The sequence below is a fragment of the Juglans microcarpa x Juglans regia genome, chromosome 3S (genome assembly GCF_004785595.1).
Source record: "Juglans microcarpa x Juglans regia isolate MS1-56 chromosome 3S, Jm3101_v1.0, whole genome shotgun sequence".
Classification (NCBI taxonomy): Eukaryota; Viridiplantae; Streptophyta; class Magnoliopsida; order Fagales; family Juglandaceae; genus Juglans; species Juglans microcarpa x Juglans regia.
The window spans coordinates 5,523,499-5,540,984 of record NC_054599.1 but is presented as its reverse complement, the minus strand read 5'-3'; the positions used below and the strand labels follow the sequence as shown (position 1 = coordinate 5,540,984).

Here is a 17,486-nt window from a genome sequence, read left to right as displayed (position 1 = left end):
ACGTATTTCGAACATAAGTCACTGGTCTCAACCACCTACAACACAAGGAAAGTGGGGCACGATGTTGATGAAACATCTTCGATACCAAGTCAATTTCAAGCTCCTAGAGAGAATTTCAGTGCGTGAGAGGTTGTAAGTTTGTAATTCTAACCTGGTGGTTGGCTTTTATATTGTTTGCCTAGGTGGTCCTCTGTATCCTGTGTTAGAAGTGTCTGTCTTTGGTACGGGATACTACGTTGTCGTCTTTAATGCGGCATGGCCTCCCTGGGCCATGTCCTTGTGGCAGGTTGGTGAATGTGGCCACTTTTTGTGCTCTATGTCAGGGACATGGATTTGCACCTTGCACTTTGTTAGGGACATGGGGCCATATCGAGATCCCTGTCTGTCTTCCGTATCTGTCATTGAGAATGACATGATCCTACCACTACAGACGTGTGTAGGGCGATGTTAGAAATGCTAGTGTCCCCACACGTACTCTCTTTTCGCATGGGTCATCGACCCCTTTCTCCTTTTGCTGGCTTGTGGGCTGATACACTTTGGTTACGGGGGTTCTTGGGATAAGTGAACTCCTTGGGATAAGTTAGGCACAACTCGGTAGGGGATGTAAACATCCATTTTACAAAAAAAAAAAAAAAAAAAAAAAAAACTCACAAACTGATGTTATTTATTATAGTACATTAGATTGTAAAACTCTTCTTATTAGAAAAATAGATCTATTGTGTCACAACAAATTATATCAAATTATAAATTTTATTTTTGTGACTTCTTTTCGTGTATCAATGAACAAGTTGTGCCGTCTCTCTTTTCTAATTGAACAGAACTTTTCAAACAAGCGATCGTAGAGAGAAGATTTTGATCACCACACGATTACAATAGCCAAACACAGATCCCCCGCTAGGATGGTCCCACGTGTACAATCACTCCAAACCTTTGCAACTCGCACGTTTTATAGTACAGATTCTTACGCACGCACGTAGAAAACATGACAGTACAGAAGATTGGCACGCGCGCTCAATTCGCTTATATCCTCCGCAGCATTATGGTCTTTTATACAAAAATTCAAACCTGGGCCTCATAATAAATTATAATAATAAAACAGCAAAATATACAAAAATATTTATTTCATTTTCCCTAGAAAATCTTGAGAGAGAACGGCGAGAAAATCTAGAGAGAGAGAGAGAGAGAGAGTATGTATAAAAAAAGAAAAATTTAGTTTGGAGCGAGAAACAAAAAAAAAAAATAGAGAGAGAAAGAGAGTTTTCCCTCATTTTAGAGAGAGCAAATTTTGGGAGAGAGAGAGAGAGAGAGAGGAGCAATTTAAGCTCACACGAAGGTTGATTCTCAGAGACTCATTTCAACGATTTTTTTCTTCGGATCATAGAGAGAGAAAGTAGAGAGAGAAACAGGGTATACGATTCTTTATTTTATCTGTATTTATTCTTATTTACGCGTAATAAATGGCAAGATATGTATCAGATCCTCTGTAATAATATATAGTAGGAAGCTCATCTGGCTGTGTTCTCTGGAACCTAAAATTTTGGCACAACTTGCTGGGTAGTAATCAGAGTAAAAGTTTCTCTGCAATTACCGAGAGAAATTTTACAGATTCTTAGGAGTTCGCGTTTGATTGTACCGCCGATTGATCGTTGTGGCGGCGATGGCCGAGCGGAGAGAACGTACTGTGGAGGAGTTGTACAATGCGACCGAGTCGATTGCCGAAGCGGAGGCATGTAAAATTCAAAATTAGGGGTTTTTGGTTTTTCTAATTGCAATTGTCTTAATTGATTTTGCTTTCGATTTTGAACTCGTTTTTCTGTCAACTTTGTTCTGGGATTGAAATGACATAATTTTCCATGAGCGAATGCAGTGTATTAGTTGGTTTAGGGTTTTTTTTGGTTATATACTAGTTTATTAAGGTTTTGGTTCATGAGGAAATTTGTCTGAATTTGGTATCCTTAATATTTCATGATAGTGCTTTACTTTGGAATATTTCTTTTCCAGCCCAATTTATTTGTACATCTATGTATGGCTGCAATTATGTCTGAGGTGATGATATTGGACAAGTGTGAAGGTCATCTGCCTATATTTCCATCTTTTGCCTGTCGGGTTTGTGGCTTCTTTTGGCATGACATTTCTTTTTGGTTGCTACCAGTGTTTTGTTGCTACGTTGGTATAATTATTAGGTGCATTGGAAGCGTTCTCTTTTTGTGGTGATAGCAATTGATGTAATTTGGATATGCTTTTTAGATATCACCAGTCTTGAGAGGGAGTTATCGGATGCAAGGGCCTGTAGATGAGAAAGATCATGATATTGAAAAGAACATGGTGAGATGACAGGCTACTTTATATCTGTTGTTAGTATCTTCTATTTGCTTACCCCCAAAAAGTTTTTATCATCTACTTTGTCTTTTCCTTTTGATGAAGCTTTTCATTTGCTTTAATTTCAACATTGTAGAAATAAGTATTTTTCCGTTTATATGTGTGCGAATACGCCTTACTGGACAAGTGTATGTGATTTGTTTATTGAAAGTTGGACAGTTGTCTTGTTCAACACTTTGGATTTTACCACCCGAAAATGCAACTTTTGGCGAACAAAGTACCCAATCTGGGTCTTTTGCCAATTTTCAAAATCCGGCTCACTCCCGGTTACATCTCCTTTGGACAGTCTTCGCTGGCCTAATGACGTAATTTGGTAATACAGAGAGAGAGTCAAAGGATTCTCCTTGTTGTGTTTTAGTTTTGGAACTTAATCTTTCTTGGTGGATTTTCTATCTTTATCCTTTTCTTTCATGCATCTTCATTCTTTCAAAGTAACAAATAGAGTTATTATTTTTGTATAATGCGAGGTGCTTCACTCTTCTAGAATTTCTTTAGACAATAAGTTACTTGTGCATATGGAGATGAGTGTTACCGATAAAAAAACAGCTGTAGATGAGTGTGGTTATGTATTTTTTAGGTTTTCAACATTTAGGTATGCAATTTTTCCAGTTCTGTGGGCATGTTTAGTTAGGAGCTGTTTGGATAGCGAGATGAGATGGTTTTAGATGAAAATTGAAAGTTGAATAAAATATTATTAGAATATTATTATTGTTTTGTGATTTGAAAAATTTGAATTGTTTATTATATTTTGTGTGGGAATTTGTTAGAATTCTTGAAAGAGAATTTTGAAATGTGGTTTTTTATTGTCATATAAGAAAAACGAGAAGTTGTTTGGAAAAGAATTTGAGATATGTTTTGCATTGGATTTGTAAAAGTGGGTAGGGAGATTTGAAAAGTTGTTTAGATAAAACATTTTTAGAGTAATTTTATTTTTCAAAAAATACAGATATTATGGGATTCCAAAATTTTGGGGTTTCAAAGACATTTAGATTGTAGATGAAAATTTCTCAGGAATGTTTTTGAAAAATATTGAAAAGTAAAGCCAAACATGTGCATAGACTCTAGGTTTAGCTTAAAGAGAATTGATTGTGTTCATATAATATTCTATAGTGCATGAGGAATCAGGTGAAGTGGCTTCGAATGCTTGTGTGATGTTACCAAATTCTGAAAAGCTTAATATTCTGTTGTTCTTCCATGCACTTATTATCAAGTATGTAATTAACTTCATGGACTAATAAACTTGTTCTATGTTGTGCTGTGTTTTACTTTGTCTTGCTGTTGACAGGGAGAAGATGAATTAGCATTTCGACTTTGTGACTAGTTGGATACAATGACTTATTTATTTTTAAAACAAGTACTAAATGGTGAACCCTAGGCTTACACCATACCCAATCCAGGAACACGTGTAACCGAATCGCAATTACCAAGTCAAACATGACTTATATTTAACTTTTTTTACAACTTATATATTTTATCTATGGTATGCTATGTCATCTGATTGGGGCATGAGTTCAATGTAAGTTAGCTGAACCAAAGGGCATCTAATTGGTGCATGAGCTACTAGGCCTTAGAATGTTTATGTGATGTATATTGTTTTTGGATGGTAGAACCAGAAACTCAACATTTTATTGTGGTTTCTTTCTGCCTTTCTTTCTCAGTTATTGCTTTGGTTTTTATCAGGCATCTTCTCGACCTGAAACAAAATTTGGGAAGTGTACCATGAGTAAGAGGGGTCATATGAGAGGGGAGTCTGGGACTTGTAATGTGTGCTTCGCTCCTTGCTCATCTTGTCTGCATCTGAACCGAGCTCTGATGGGGTCAAAGGCTGAGGAGTTTTCTGATGAAAGCTGTCGAGTAAATGCTACTAGTCAGTATTCTCTTAATGAGAGTGGTCCCTTATCTTCTATGAAGAGTAGAGCATCTGATTGCTTACAGCATACCACCAGTGAAACCAGTAACATACTCAGTGTTAATTCCGGTCATGATTCTTTCTGTGAAAATGCTGATAGTAAAGCAACCTTAAGGTCTTCTGTGATATCTGATGCCTCAGAAGATCTTGAGATGCTTCCAAAGCTGGCTTCTGGAGGAAGTAGCTCAGATGATCAAATTTCATCCAAAGCACAGTGTGTTTTGGATAAGAGAATCTTCTCAAATAAGTATGAGGAAATTAAATCAGAAGAAGGTCATGATGATAACATTTCATGTGTGAGTGGAGCGAATGATGTGAATGTAGCAATTAGTAATCACAACAGGAATATCAGTAGTAAAGCTTTAGTTGGTACTTTAGGTCCAGAGGGATCATGCAAGGCAACTCAATTCAACAAGTTTGGCTCATTAGAGTTCCCTATTTCAAAAGATGCAGATGGTAGCAGTATTACACCGAAGGTGCGCAGTTCATACTCCCATTATCATAGTGGTATATCTCTTTCTTGCAATACAAATTTTATGGATTTAGAAAAGAATCCACCCTCTCATATTCAGGATAAAGTTCTGGAGTGCTCTACGGAAGATACCAATTTGTCATTAATTAAAGAGGCAGCGTCCAACATTGTTTCTGTCCAGAAATCTTTTGCAAATAAAGGTGGCCTTATTTGTGGCAGTTCTGAGGTTTCCATGAAAAAATTTCCAAAGTCCGAAGCAGAGACTGAGATGGATAGTGCGGACTCACCAAAAGAAACTTTGAAAACTTTAGGCAAGGATGAGCACAATGTCAGGTCCTTGGAATTGGTTAAGTTACCTGACATGCATGAGCCTCCTTTGCAATCTGTTTCTGGGGATGGAAGTGATGGGTCCGACATTGTGGAGCAAGATGTGAGTATTATTTTTGCCTTCTCCTCTCCCTCCCTTTTTTCTTCCTAATATGATTTTTTTTCTGTTTTTTTGTTTATAATCATTTGACTTTACCTGTGGGTCCCCTTGCCCTCTTTTCCACAATGCATCCTGGCTATCCTTAGGTGTTTTTCTAGATAGTTTGAAACCGGAATTCAGATAAATATCATTGCATGAGTGCATTTTATTGATTACTTACTGTAACAAGAATGCGGCTTATGTTGTGATTCCCATGAATGTGAATACAGTTGTACTTCTACTAATTTCAAACGGTGCTATGCTTAGAAATCATAACTCTCCTTAAAGTGGGTATCTCAAATGTGTTTGATGTTATGGAAATGGATCTTCTTATTGTGAAATGAATAAAATAGAAAACAACTCGTAGGAATTATTTACATCATGCTGAAGAAAAGAAGGGATTTTTCTAAAGGTTACGGTTAGGTATTGGCCTTGGATCCCTAGATGGGCTAATTTAGTACATGATATTTTCTTAAGAGAAGTTGGGGCTTACCTGCTCCTTGTACTCTCTCTCTCTCTCTCTCTCTCTCTCTCTCTCCTGCCCCACTTTTTTTGCCAGTAATTATCTTTTTCTGTTGCATTATTTTTCCCTTTGATGGAAGAACCCCCCTTTGATATTTGCTCTTACTGTTGAAATCATTGTTTTAACTAGAAAATCAACATCTTGCTGATTTAATATGTTGGAAACAGGTAAAAGTATGTGATATTTGTGGGGATGAAGGTCGTGAGAATTTACTTGCGATATGTAGTAGGTGCAGTGATGGTGCAGAGCACACGTAAGCATAAAAAACTTATAAACCCTCTCGGTTGACCTTTTTTGTTAGTTGCTTATACTGTTTTAATATATAAGTTTGTGATAAGTATGATTCTGAACACTGTTGATATCAATCAGCTATTGCATGCGAGAAATGCTCCAAAAACTTCCTGAAGGTGATTGGCTGTGTGAAGAATGCAAGTCTGCCGAGGAATCTGAAAATCAGAAGCAAGGTAACGCTTAAATAACCATATTGAATGGAAAAGAAAAGGAGAGAACATGGACACCGTACATGGTCTGTTTTAAATATTCTCTAATCTCAGTTTTAAATTGAATTTGAAGGTTCAGAAGTTGAGGGAAAACAAACAAACAAAGTCATTTCAAGTACACATATTTCTGGCAAGAGGCATGCAGAGAATATGGAAGTGGCTTCAGCAAAGCCCTCAAGCCCCAGCAGAATAGTTATAGGATCACCAAAGCCCTCGAGTCCCAGCAGAATAGTTACAGGATCACCAAAGCCCTCAAGTCCCAGCAGAATAGTTACAGGATCACCAAAGCCATCAAGTCCCAGCAGAGTAGTTGAACTATCTCGAACTTCGTCATCCAAGAGCTTAGATAAGGGAAAAGTAAAGTCTGCTGATCAAACATCTTTTTCCAATCACTCCTGTAATGATATTTTTGAAACTGCACGCTCTTCTATGACTGGTCCACGGCTTCAAACTCCCAAGGGTAAGCAAATAGATTATGCTAGTGGGAACATCCCCCCCCCTCTCTCTCTCTCTCTCTCTCTCTCTCTCTCTCTCTCTCTCTATGTATATGGTATATCATTACCTGTGCAAAAGCTATGGGTCACTCATTGTACGCCTACCTTTACTTGAGTTTTTTAACGATTTATTATCTTAAGCAACAATTGATTATTTTTCCATGTACAGGTACTTTTGTAAAATCCAATTCATTCAACACCTTAAATTACAAAACAAACGTTAAACTTGTAGATGAAGACTTTCCTCAAAAGCAGAAGGGTGCTAGAGAACATACCTCCATTGAGACGAATGACGGGCGTGCCCGAAGGATAAGCAAATCTATATCATTTAAATCTGCAAACTCAGGACGTACAAATGCTGCTGAATCAAAAGTTAAAATGCTTTCATCTAAATTTACTGATGTTGAAGATCTAAAAGGATCGAAACAAGCAAAAGAACGCGGTACATTTGAAAGAAAAAATTTTTGTAAACAGGATCATCCTATGGTCAGTTCAACAACAACTAGTTCCACTGTTTCAACACCTAAGGCTGACCAAAAGTTCACGTCTCGTGGTGAAACCAGTCTGCCTTCATATTTAAGCAACAACCGAGAGTCAAAGGCTGTCCAGTCTGATGGGAAATTAAGTTTATCAAAAGTTTACAGCAGTCTAGGTCGTAAAGGTGTAGAAATTCCAGTTACTTCAGGTGCGATCTTGCCTTCTTCCTGAAGGGACTGCTAATTCCATATCAATTTCTTTTACGCTCATTGTTTCTCTGATGCTTTTTTATGTGGTTAGTCTATTTTTCTTTTGTTGATCAAGTGAAGCCAAGATGATATCTTTGTGTTTGCTTAATGCAGTTGGAGCTTCATCTATTAGTGGGATGTGCAGTTCTGCTGCTGAACAAAAGTTGAATCAAGTTACCGTTAAGGATGAACCCTTGTCCACTCATTCTTTGAATGCTGGGAGACCATCCAATTATGCTGATGGAACTGTGCAAGATGGCTTGCCTCAGTCACAGGAGATAACAAATCAACATGAGAAAACTAGGGAGGGCAGTATTCGCCCAAGGCCTACTGCTTCAAGTGCCTCCAAAAGCGTTTTCTGTCAAAAATGTAAAGATACTGGGCATGCTGCAGAGTTCTGCACAATGAGTATCCTGCAGGATTCTAGTACTGATGCATCTGCCGCAAGAAGTTCTAAAGGGGAAAAGCATGAAGGCAATAAATTAAAAGCTGCAATTCATGCTGCTTTGCTGAGAAGGCCTGAAATTTACAGGAAGAAAGGAGTACTTGATCAACCTGATGACTTGTCCGTGTCAAACACAGACTTGAATTACAAAATAGCTTCTCAGGATCAATTATTGGTTCGGAATAAATCTAAGGATATTGTCTCGTCTGAAGGAAGTCATGAGAGGCAAGCTATACTTGGGAGTTCTATCTCTGACTCTTCTAAACAGATTACCACCAATACTTTGAAGCAGTTTGCTTCAAACCGAACTGATGCTTTTTTATCCAAACTGGGGGACTCATATTCAACCATTGTTTCTGTTGGAAAGCCTAGAGTAACAGATTTCTCTTGTCAAGCTTCTATAACGTCCGTTCTCCTGAAGACGTCAATCGTTCCTGAATATGAATCTATCTGGCAGTAAGATTCATATACATATCTGTAAATCATGTATCCGCCTGTTGCTGAGAAAGCATTTGTCACCATCATTTGTTTTCATTTTCTATGTCACTCATATATTTTCAAAAATGGTCTTCTAGATAAGATTTTGTGATTCATATGCAGGGGACGTTTTGAATTGCACAGAGGTGGAAAACTTCTGGAATTATGTGATGGAGTTCAAGCACATCTATCAACTTGTGCATCACCTAAAGTTCTCGAAGTGGTGAACAAGTTTCCCCACAAAGTTTCCCTACATGAAGTACCTCGCTTTAGCACCTGGCCATCCCAGTTTTATGAAAGTGGTGCCAAAGAAGATAACATTGCTCTATACTTCTTTGCAAAAGATCACGAGAGGTATGCATATGTAATAATATTTATTAATAATTGAAGTGGTACTCTTTATGCATGTCTCTTGTTTCTTATTGTGATAATAATTTTTTCTGTTGCTTGTGGTACAGTTATGAGAGAAACTACAAGAGCCTGTTGGATAATATGATCAAGAACGATTTAGCCCTGAAAGGAAACTTTGATGGCATTGAACTTTTAATATTTCCGTCCAACCAACTTCCTGAGAAGTCACAGCGTAAGGATCAAATATAAATTTTATCATCAGGACACATTGTAGTATCTTGTAGCATTAACACTATGATAGGCTTCTGGGGTTTACTACTTGAGTTTTACACTAATTTGAGGCTCAAGAACTAGTTTGCTGATGTTGCATGGCCTGTACCATGAGCATCATAACAAATATGAAGACTGACTATGACACAGTATGGATACACAGATTCTGTGACTGCAGGACAAGTGGAATCATATATGTTGATGATATGCCGATATATATTCACCCACACCTACACAGCACTGGATATGGTGCAGGTTACTAATATGGATGTCTATGCTGTGACTCCTTAAATATGGATATCGACAGGAGATGCAGAGATATTCGTTGTATTGTATTAGTAAATTGATATTTATTTGCTGCCGGGCACTCCTGATTCTCCTAGGAGACCCTTAAATTAGAAACCCTAAGATTTAGAATGTTTGACCAGAATGATTAACGCTAGAGGTACACAGAAAGGCAAATGAGAACAATAAGTCCATTTAATTTGATAATCAAATATATTCCTAGGATAGTGTATGCTTAAAAATAAATCCATCTGTTAATCTTGTTGATTATTTTTTATAAGTGTTAATCTTGTTTTTTTATCGAGCCTCTTGATTTGTTCTTTTATAAGTTGAGCCTCTTGAATTTTGCAACTACCATTCTTATCCTTTTTACTTGCAAGATTATTGTTGTTCTATATTTTGCCTAAAAAAACAATTAAGATTATTGTCTTTTTGGCAAAAATTTTGCAAAAATTTGATTTTCCATTAGGTTTGAATTAATCAAGTTTGCTTAAGCGTAATGGCTTGTGGTCTACATGCCTAGGGGTGAAAATATTTCCTTTTCCTTTCCTCATTGTGCACGAGTACATAGTACCATGTCTATGAATGACATTTCTGCTGAAATTTGTTCTGGTATTGGCAGGTTGGAATATGTTGTTTTTTCTATGGGGTGTGTTCAGGGGAAAGAGGGTGGATTGTACTGATTCGACAAAGAAGTTACATATTCCCAGTTTGAATGTGGTACCACTGGACAAAGATGTTCCCCTGCTGCTGTGACCATGTCCGAGAAGCTATGTTCACCAAGGTGTATGGATGAAGAATTACCAGGGTGTGACAGATCTTGCAATATGGTCATAACATCCAATGCTAATCAGACTAGTGCTACAGTAAGTGGGAATTATGATAATCCTGTAACTTCCATTGAACAGGTGTGTTCAGGATACCAAGAAAATTTGGAGCAGCATGATAGTAAACTTGACTCCAAATCCATTTCAAAGATAGGAGCAAGCAGTGTGCAGTTAGGTCCAGAAATGAGACGTAGCAGTGCATCCTCGGTAACGTTGATTTCCTCCCAAATTCATGGAAGGATGTGAACATGCATATTCTTAAACTTTCAAAAAAGATTAAACTCTCTCTCTCTCATGTGCGCACACACACACTCAGACTATTGCTCATATATTGAGACACACACTCGCACATACATTTTTTTCTTCCTCTATTACCTCTTGCAGCTCTTTCAATTTTTAGGCTTCATTTAGCTTTGGTTAATTGAAAAAGAAAGCCCTCATACTTTTTAATATATTGCTACTTAAATAGAGTCGCAATTTGACGTTGAGATTCCAGTTTTTAATTTGATAAATTTGTGACATTAATTTAACCTAAATTTGAGGCCTCTATAAATAGAAGTATTGCCATGTGGATGCCCAGTCTAATGCGTCTTTCACGTGTAAAGAATAGGGTAAAAACCACGATAAATATAAAAGCAAAAAAAAAAAAAAAAAAAAAAAAAAAAAAAAAAAAAAAAAAAAAGAAGGATGAAAAAAGGAGGGGGGGATCCCATCCCTCCTTATGTGGCATGGGTTGCCCCGGTTACTACATCTGTTTTTTCTTTTTTCCTTCGTTTTGTATTATTGCTTTTGGTTTATTTTTTCCCTATGGATTTGAGTGGGGTTTACATTAGCAACTGTAGAATCAATTTCAACGGAGGACCCAACAAAGGTCTCTGATTGGAATTGAGCTAAACTCGGGTCTCAAGTTTATCTAGCTGAAAGCTGTAGTTTTGAGGCCAAAATCATGGAAACCACAATGGTTTTTCCCCCTGTATTTCCTTCTATTTTTTATTTGTTGTTACTAGCAAGTAGTTTAGTCGCTTTTCTGACAAATATACATGCTGATAGAGTAGTGCACACAGTAGTATATCCTGTATAAATTGAACATATGGAAAACAGTAATTTGCACTCTCACCAGTAAGGACTGTAAGTTTACAAGTAAGAGTAAATTTCAGCCAAGTTTAGCCTTGATTCGTGTTTTTATGGCTTTTCTTGCTGTTGGTTAAAGTCCAGTGAGCCTTCTTATTCTTAAACTTTATATTGATATGAGCCAGATTGCTTGTTTTGTCAGTTCTTTTTTGTTAAAAGCTTATGGTCTGAGAATTTAATAATTCTTGTATGTTGACACATGAGAGAGAGAGAGAGAGAGAGAGAGAGAGAGAGGGGGGGGGGGGGGGGGGGGGGGGGGGGGGGGGGAGAGAAAAAACTATCTTAGGTGGACACACCTAATTAATTATATGCATTAGGAAATAAATCCCGGAAATGATTCCCTTATTCTGTGTTAAATTTGTAGCTTTAACTCTTATTCAACTTAATTTCAATCACAAGATCTCCTCTTAGTCATGCACACTGGTTTCTGTGATGCATATTAAGGTTCTTTCTTAATGCAGAAAGAGCTGATTCTTCCGGACAGAGTGGAGGCAGAGCTTGAAACCTCAATTCAGGTGTCAGAAAAGAGTGGCTCCAACAATGGTGACAAGGTAGCAATGCATTGGGACAATTCTTCTCACAGAGAAAATAAGACGTCTTCGAAAATTCTTCCCCTTAGCCATGAGGAGGTAGGTGTCTTGGGGAATGTTCAGGATAGAATGAATGGAGTCCAGGATCAAGTTAAATTTGAGAGGGAACTGATGGGAGATGTTGGGTATGTGGATAGGGAGGCAGCTATGGAGAGAGACATGACCAATCACCGGAAACGCCCCTACTCGGATCTTTCAGAGACACCTCCCCAGACTTCTGGCATGAGTCAGAGCATGCCCTGGAATGAAGCAATTAGAATGATGGTTGATGGAGAAAGCGGTGATAAAAGGCTGAAGACAGGTTTTCGTGTTATGTTTGGACATAAAATTTCTACAGGTAGAAATTCTGGGAATGATAAATTTACATCTCAAACAATTGATCCTGGTCCCTGTTCTTCTGTTGAGAAGAAATGTGACGAACCTTGTGACGAGAAAGTTATTTTAGAGGATTTGGGAAATCATGAAAGGTACTTTTTTCCTGTGGATTCACATCAAGCAAGGGATTTTCGATCCAGGGAGAATTCAATGCCTTGGGAAAAGCTCTCACCTGATGATGACGATAAATTACATGATGGGGTTCCAAATCTTGAGCTTGCTTTAGGGGCTGAGACGAAGCCAGCAAGTAAAGGAATGCTGCCTTTCTTTGTTGGGGAAGTAGGCAGCAAATATAACCAAGATAAGCCCCCGGATAAGGCGAAGGTGAAGGCGAAGGAGCAGGATGAGGATGATGTCTCTGCATCCCTCTCCCTTTCTCTCTCGTTCCCATTCCAAGACAAAGAACTGACTGTAAAACCTGTTTCAAAAACAGAGCAGCCCCTGCCCGAAAGAAACAATTTGAGTAACTCGAGGCTGCTTTTCGGGGGCTTCCGGGACAAATAGAACAGTGGCAATGTTAGCATTATGTACATTAGAGTGCCCCACATGATTGGGGTGAATGTGTACTGGATCGTGCACGCTGATCTCCCAGGGCATCATAGGTGAAACCTATTTTCCATATGTTCATACCAATACAGGATTTACCATTTTTTTTTTTTTTTTCATTTTGGTTAATTTCTTGTCTGTTTTTCTTTTGAGTGCATACCTACGACTATCTGTATATAAAGAGAATGATAGCAGGCAGACTTATCGAAATTTCAGTAGGACTTTGCAAACCAACGTGTTCATCGAAAGGTTTTCATGTCATTTTAACCTAACTTTTCTTGAGTCAGTTCTCGAACCTTGCACACACCTTGATTGTAGTAATTTATCAAGGTGTTAGGTTTGCATGCAAGGGTTGAAATTGAAAATAAAAAGGTTGAACCCTTGGAGTTGGCTCAACTGGTAAGGTTCTTGGCTCTGTGCTCCCTTTAGATCTAAGTTCCGAATCGTTGGGTGCTAACAACTTCTAGGGGTCTAATCTTCGAACCGTTGGATTCGACAAGTGATTTACCTCATTTGCATGATGAGAAAATGCATTACATGAGTCTAGGCCTTAACTCATCATTAATAATAAATAAAAAGGTGCAGTATATGGTTACCATGTTGAATTATAAAACGAAAATGCTTGGGGGACCGATAAACTGGACTCCTAAATAGATTGATACATGCTTTTTTTTAAAACTCAAACATGTTAAGGGAGACATATTCGTAGATATTATTAACACTCATCTCTCCCTCTCTAAAACGTTCTCACTTCTCTCTAAACTCCCAAACACTAGATCCGGTTGAAGGGGGTGGGAGCTTCGGCTCCTTCCCCCCTCCCTCCTTCCTTCCCCCATCCCCTCTCATCTGTTTGTTTTCTTTTCTTGTGTAGTGTTTTGGTTTTGATTTTTATTTTTTTCAAGCCAAATAAGGGAGGATCGTCATTTGGGACTTTCTGACGCCCATTAGCTAACACGTGCCTCACTTGGATGCTGCCCAATCGCCGATCTTCACATTCACCAAATGTGGTGCCAACCGGAGTGGAGCGTAGCTTGCATGCACGGGGGGAAGTTTTGGAGCTCGTTGGCGCGTGACCCTCACGTGCCACCAAGGAACCTTCTGCCAACGCAACGCTCGGCTTTTCTAGGACCTCTAACTCTGGGACTTCAAAGATTGACCGTCGGCTTTTCTTCTAGAGTTGCATGCGCCACTGACACTGCTTTGTGTTCTGTCCCTCAGTTTTCTTAGTTTTTTTGTTTCTTTTCTTCTTTTTGACTTGAGTGAAGTGTTGAGCCATTAGATCAGATGCAATTTGGGGCAAGAGTTGGTCGAGAGTGCCAATCGATGCTACGGCCGGCGGTCGTACGGTCGGCCTGCGCAGTGGAGGCTAATGTTCATGCGAGAGCTGGGTGCTCATACAATTTGGGCTTGTGAAGCTGATGCTTGCGGTGGGCGTGCCGTCTGGGCTCATGCCGGTGCTTATGGTTCTGTTGTTTTTGTTGTGTTTTATGTTGTAGTTTTTGTTGTTTAGTTATTAATAAAGAAGAAATAGGCTATTGCACTTGGTATCCATAGCAGCAGTATCCCATACTCCTTCTCCCTGAGAAGACGGAAGGGGATATTTAGTTCTGTTTTTACAGAGAGTTTTCTCTGTTAGGAGAGAGTTATTAAGAAGTTAATATAATGTCCACCACAATGTGTGTGGGGATGCCCCAGAGCAGATGTGTAGTTTGACTTATAATCTGAATTTTTCCTGTACTGATAAGTCACAGTTGTGACTTCGGATCATTGAATGAAATGAAGTCTATTTCCATATAAAAAAAGAAAAGAAAAAACTTAATAGTTAAATAAGTAGTTATTAGTGAATTTATATATAGGGAAATCCTTAGGACCAGTCGGGTTGGTATTAGGCAAATAACAGCCTGCCAATCACATAAAGACACTTAAGCCTTCCACTACAATTATCCTGAAGCAACACTACACCAGAAAAGGGCAAGCTCTTCTATGTGATTTCAACCTCTTACCCCTCGCACTCGAAGGAACCCCCAGCTAATTTCAACCTGAAGGAATCGCACCCAAAGGAACCCCCAGCTGCGTCAGTGGAACTCCCCATGAATCGCACCCAAAAGCTCAACCCATCGATGTCGGCATCAGACCCCTTCAAAGCCGCCCTTCATTGAAGCTCAGCCCCCTTCGCAACAGCGATAACCATTTCTGGTATGCGCTTTGACCAACCCTAAATTCGATTTTGCTTGGAATGTAAACTGTTTGGACTCTTTGGGATTAATAGATCATTAGGACTTATTTGGTCTGTTGACAAATTGATTGTGGCTATAATATTAATTATCGGTTGCATTTTATGGTGTAATTTTTACGTGTAAGAAATGTTGTTTTTGTATTTCTCCTTATCTCTCCTCATCTGTTCAGAAATGCTTCCATTTTAGATGTTTGATAAAAGTTATGCAAGAGAGGGGCAGAGCCAGGAAGAGAGGGGCGGTGCGAGGAAGAGAGCGTCGGACAGAGATGCTGGCATCGGCATTGGACTAAGGGCAGTGCAAAGGGATGTAGCAAGAAAGAGAGGGGCGGGCGGTGCAAATGAGAAGGCAAATAACATACGCACGACCGTGATTCTCTATGGTGGAGCGTATTTGTCTTACAGTGTACTTTCTTATGTGGAATTAGTTGAATAGAATGCTACTTTTGTGGGTTTTTCAACCCGACAGCTGGGAAGCATTTCTCTTATATATATATATATTTTAAAAAATTATTTAAAGATATTTAAAAAATATGTAAAAAAAAATCAAATGATCGGTTCAAACAATCGTACCTTTTATCGGTACGGTAGCAGGACCCATAATAAAAAAAAGGTGCATTATACACTGATACGGGAGTTTAGCGCCACAGTTATTACTTTCCATTTACTGTTTTTCTGAATAAGGAAACTAAGGCATTGACTTGCTTTATTTGCTTTTGAAATCAATTAGTTTAATTTTGTTAAGTTAGCATCGTTGCGTTCGTCGTCTACGTACGTAAATTAGCGTCCGTCGTTTACGTATGTAAGTTAGCGTCCGTCGTTTACGTACGTAAGTCCCCTATGGCAATGTAAATCCTTTCCTTGTAAGTTCAATGCTTATAAGTTTGGGAAGAATTATTTGAATGAGTATCTTAAAAATATTCCAGCAATGTGTTGCCGAGGTTGGGTCCCTCTCAAACAACCCACTCTTTTCTTCTGATTTATTCACAATAGGTAAAGCACGCCGGGTTGATCCTGCGTCTTTTCCTGTTGAACCTCCAATTACGCGATCAACCACTCGTGCTCGTAACAATTTGGCATCAGAGCAGGTCATGGCAGACTCTCGAGTCGAGTGTTTGGAACAACAAATGGCTAATTTTGGGAGCCTTATGGAACGTTTAATGAAAAAATTCGAGGAGATAAATGCGAAGGTGGATTCTTTGGCCAACAAGAGTTCGAGCGATGGAGAAGGATCGGGGTCGAGGAATAGGAACGCACAAAACTATGGTGGAGGGAACAACTTGGCAGTCCCCAAACCCGCCAAGTCGGATTTTCCACGATACAATGGCATGGATGATCCGACCAGTTGGATCTACCGCGTGGAGCAGTTCTTTGACTATCAACAAACGGAGGAGATTGAAAAATTACCGCTAGCCGCTTATCACTTGGAAGGAGAGGTGCAGATGTGGTATCAATTATTTAAAGATACCGAAGAAATCACATCATGGGAGGCGTTAAAAAGAGGACTTCGTATTCGCTATGGACCAACAATGTTCGAGGATCACTTTGGTTTGTTGAGCAAGCTGCGACAAACGGGAAGGGTCTGAGAATACCAACTGCAATTTGAGCAATTACTGAGCCGTGTTGGGGAGTTGGCCCCAACTCATCAACTGGGATGCTTCATAAGTGGACTCAAGGAACCGGTGCGACCTGACGTACAAACGGCTCGCCCAACGTCCATCACGGACGCCATTGGCCTAGCCCGATTGTTTGAAACCAGACATGCGAAGAGACCCGTGATCTTGGAAGCAAGGCGACCAACAAACATAGAATCAATGCCACCACCGCTGCCTTCGGCAAATTTAGCAAGGAACAAAATACCACCAACGAAGCGATTGAGCCCAAGCGAAATACAAGAACGTAGAAGAAGAGGACTATGCTTTAATTGTGACGAGAACTTTACACCAGGCCATCGTTGTAAAAAATTATTTTTTATTGAAGGAATCATTGTAAACGAAGACGATGAGGAGGACGTTGGAGAGGGGGGAGTGGTTGATAAATAGTGAGCATGACCCAGTTATTTCACTCCACGCAATTGTAGGATCAACATCGCCACAGACCATGAGAATTAGAGGAGTAGTGAAGGGTCATAGTATCACCGTTTTGCTAGACACAGGAAGCTCTCACAATTTCCTGAACACCTCGTTTGCTGATACAATGGGCTTGCCACAACAGCAAATGCATGGGATGAAGGTAATGGTTGCCAACGGTGAGAAGTTAGATTGTAAGGGAAGGTGTGATTGAGTTCAAATAACTTTCCATGGTAATTTGTTCACCATTGACTTTTTTCTATTAGCCATTGAAGGATGTGATGCAGTTCTCGGCACTCAATGGATGCGGACTTTGGGACCTATATGTTTGGATTTTAACAAAATGATGATGAATTTCGATTACTCTGGTAAACGGATGGAGTTGAAAGGGATCAAGGGTCCCACACATAAAGTAGTGG

At 39.2% G+C, this 17,486-nt stretch overlaps 1 protein-coding gene across 1 annotated transcript; it reads left to right on the top strand.

Moving 5' to 3' along the window:
• The first annotated feature begins 1,145 nt into the window (after window positions 1-1,145).
• On the top strand, window positions 1,146-12,995 carry LOC121258197. The gene is given in 15 exon segments (XM_041159592.1): window positions 1,146-1,407; window positions 1,606-1,726; window positions 2,248-2,325; window positions 4,060-4,764; window positions 4,861-5,190; window positions 5,917-6,002; window positions 6,119-6,213; window positions 6,323-6,709; window positions 6,913-7,428; window positions 7,583-8,369; window positions 8,514-8,744; window positions 8,849-8,973; window positions 9,919-10,038; window positions 10,041-10,330; window positions 11,716-12,995. Coding segments are annotated over 14 exon segments (4,827 nt in total). The 5' UTR covers window positions 1,146-1,407; window positions 1,606-1,657; the 3' UTR covers window positions 12,724-12,995.
• Window positions 12,996-17,486: the final 4,491 nt, after the last annotated feature.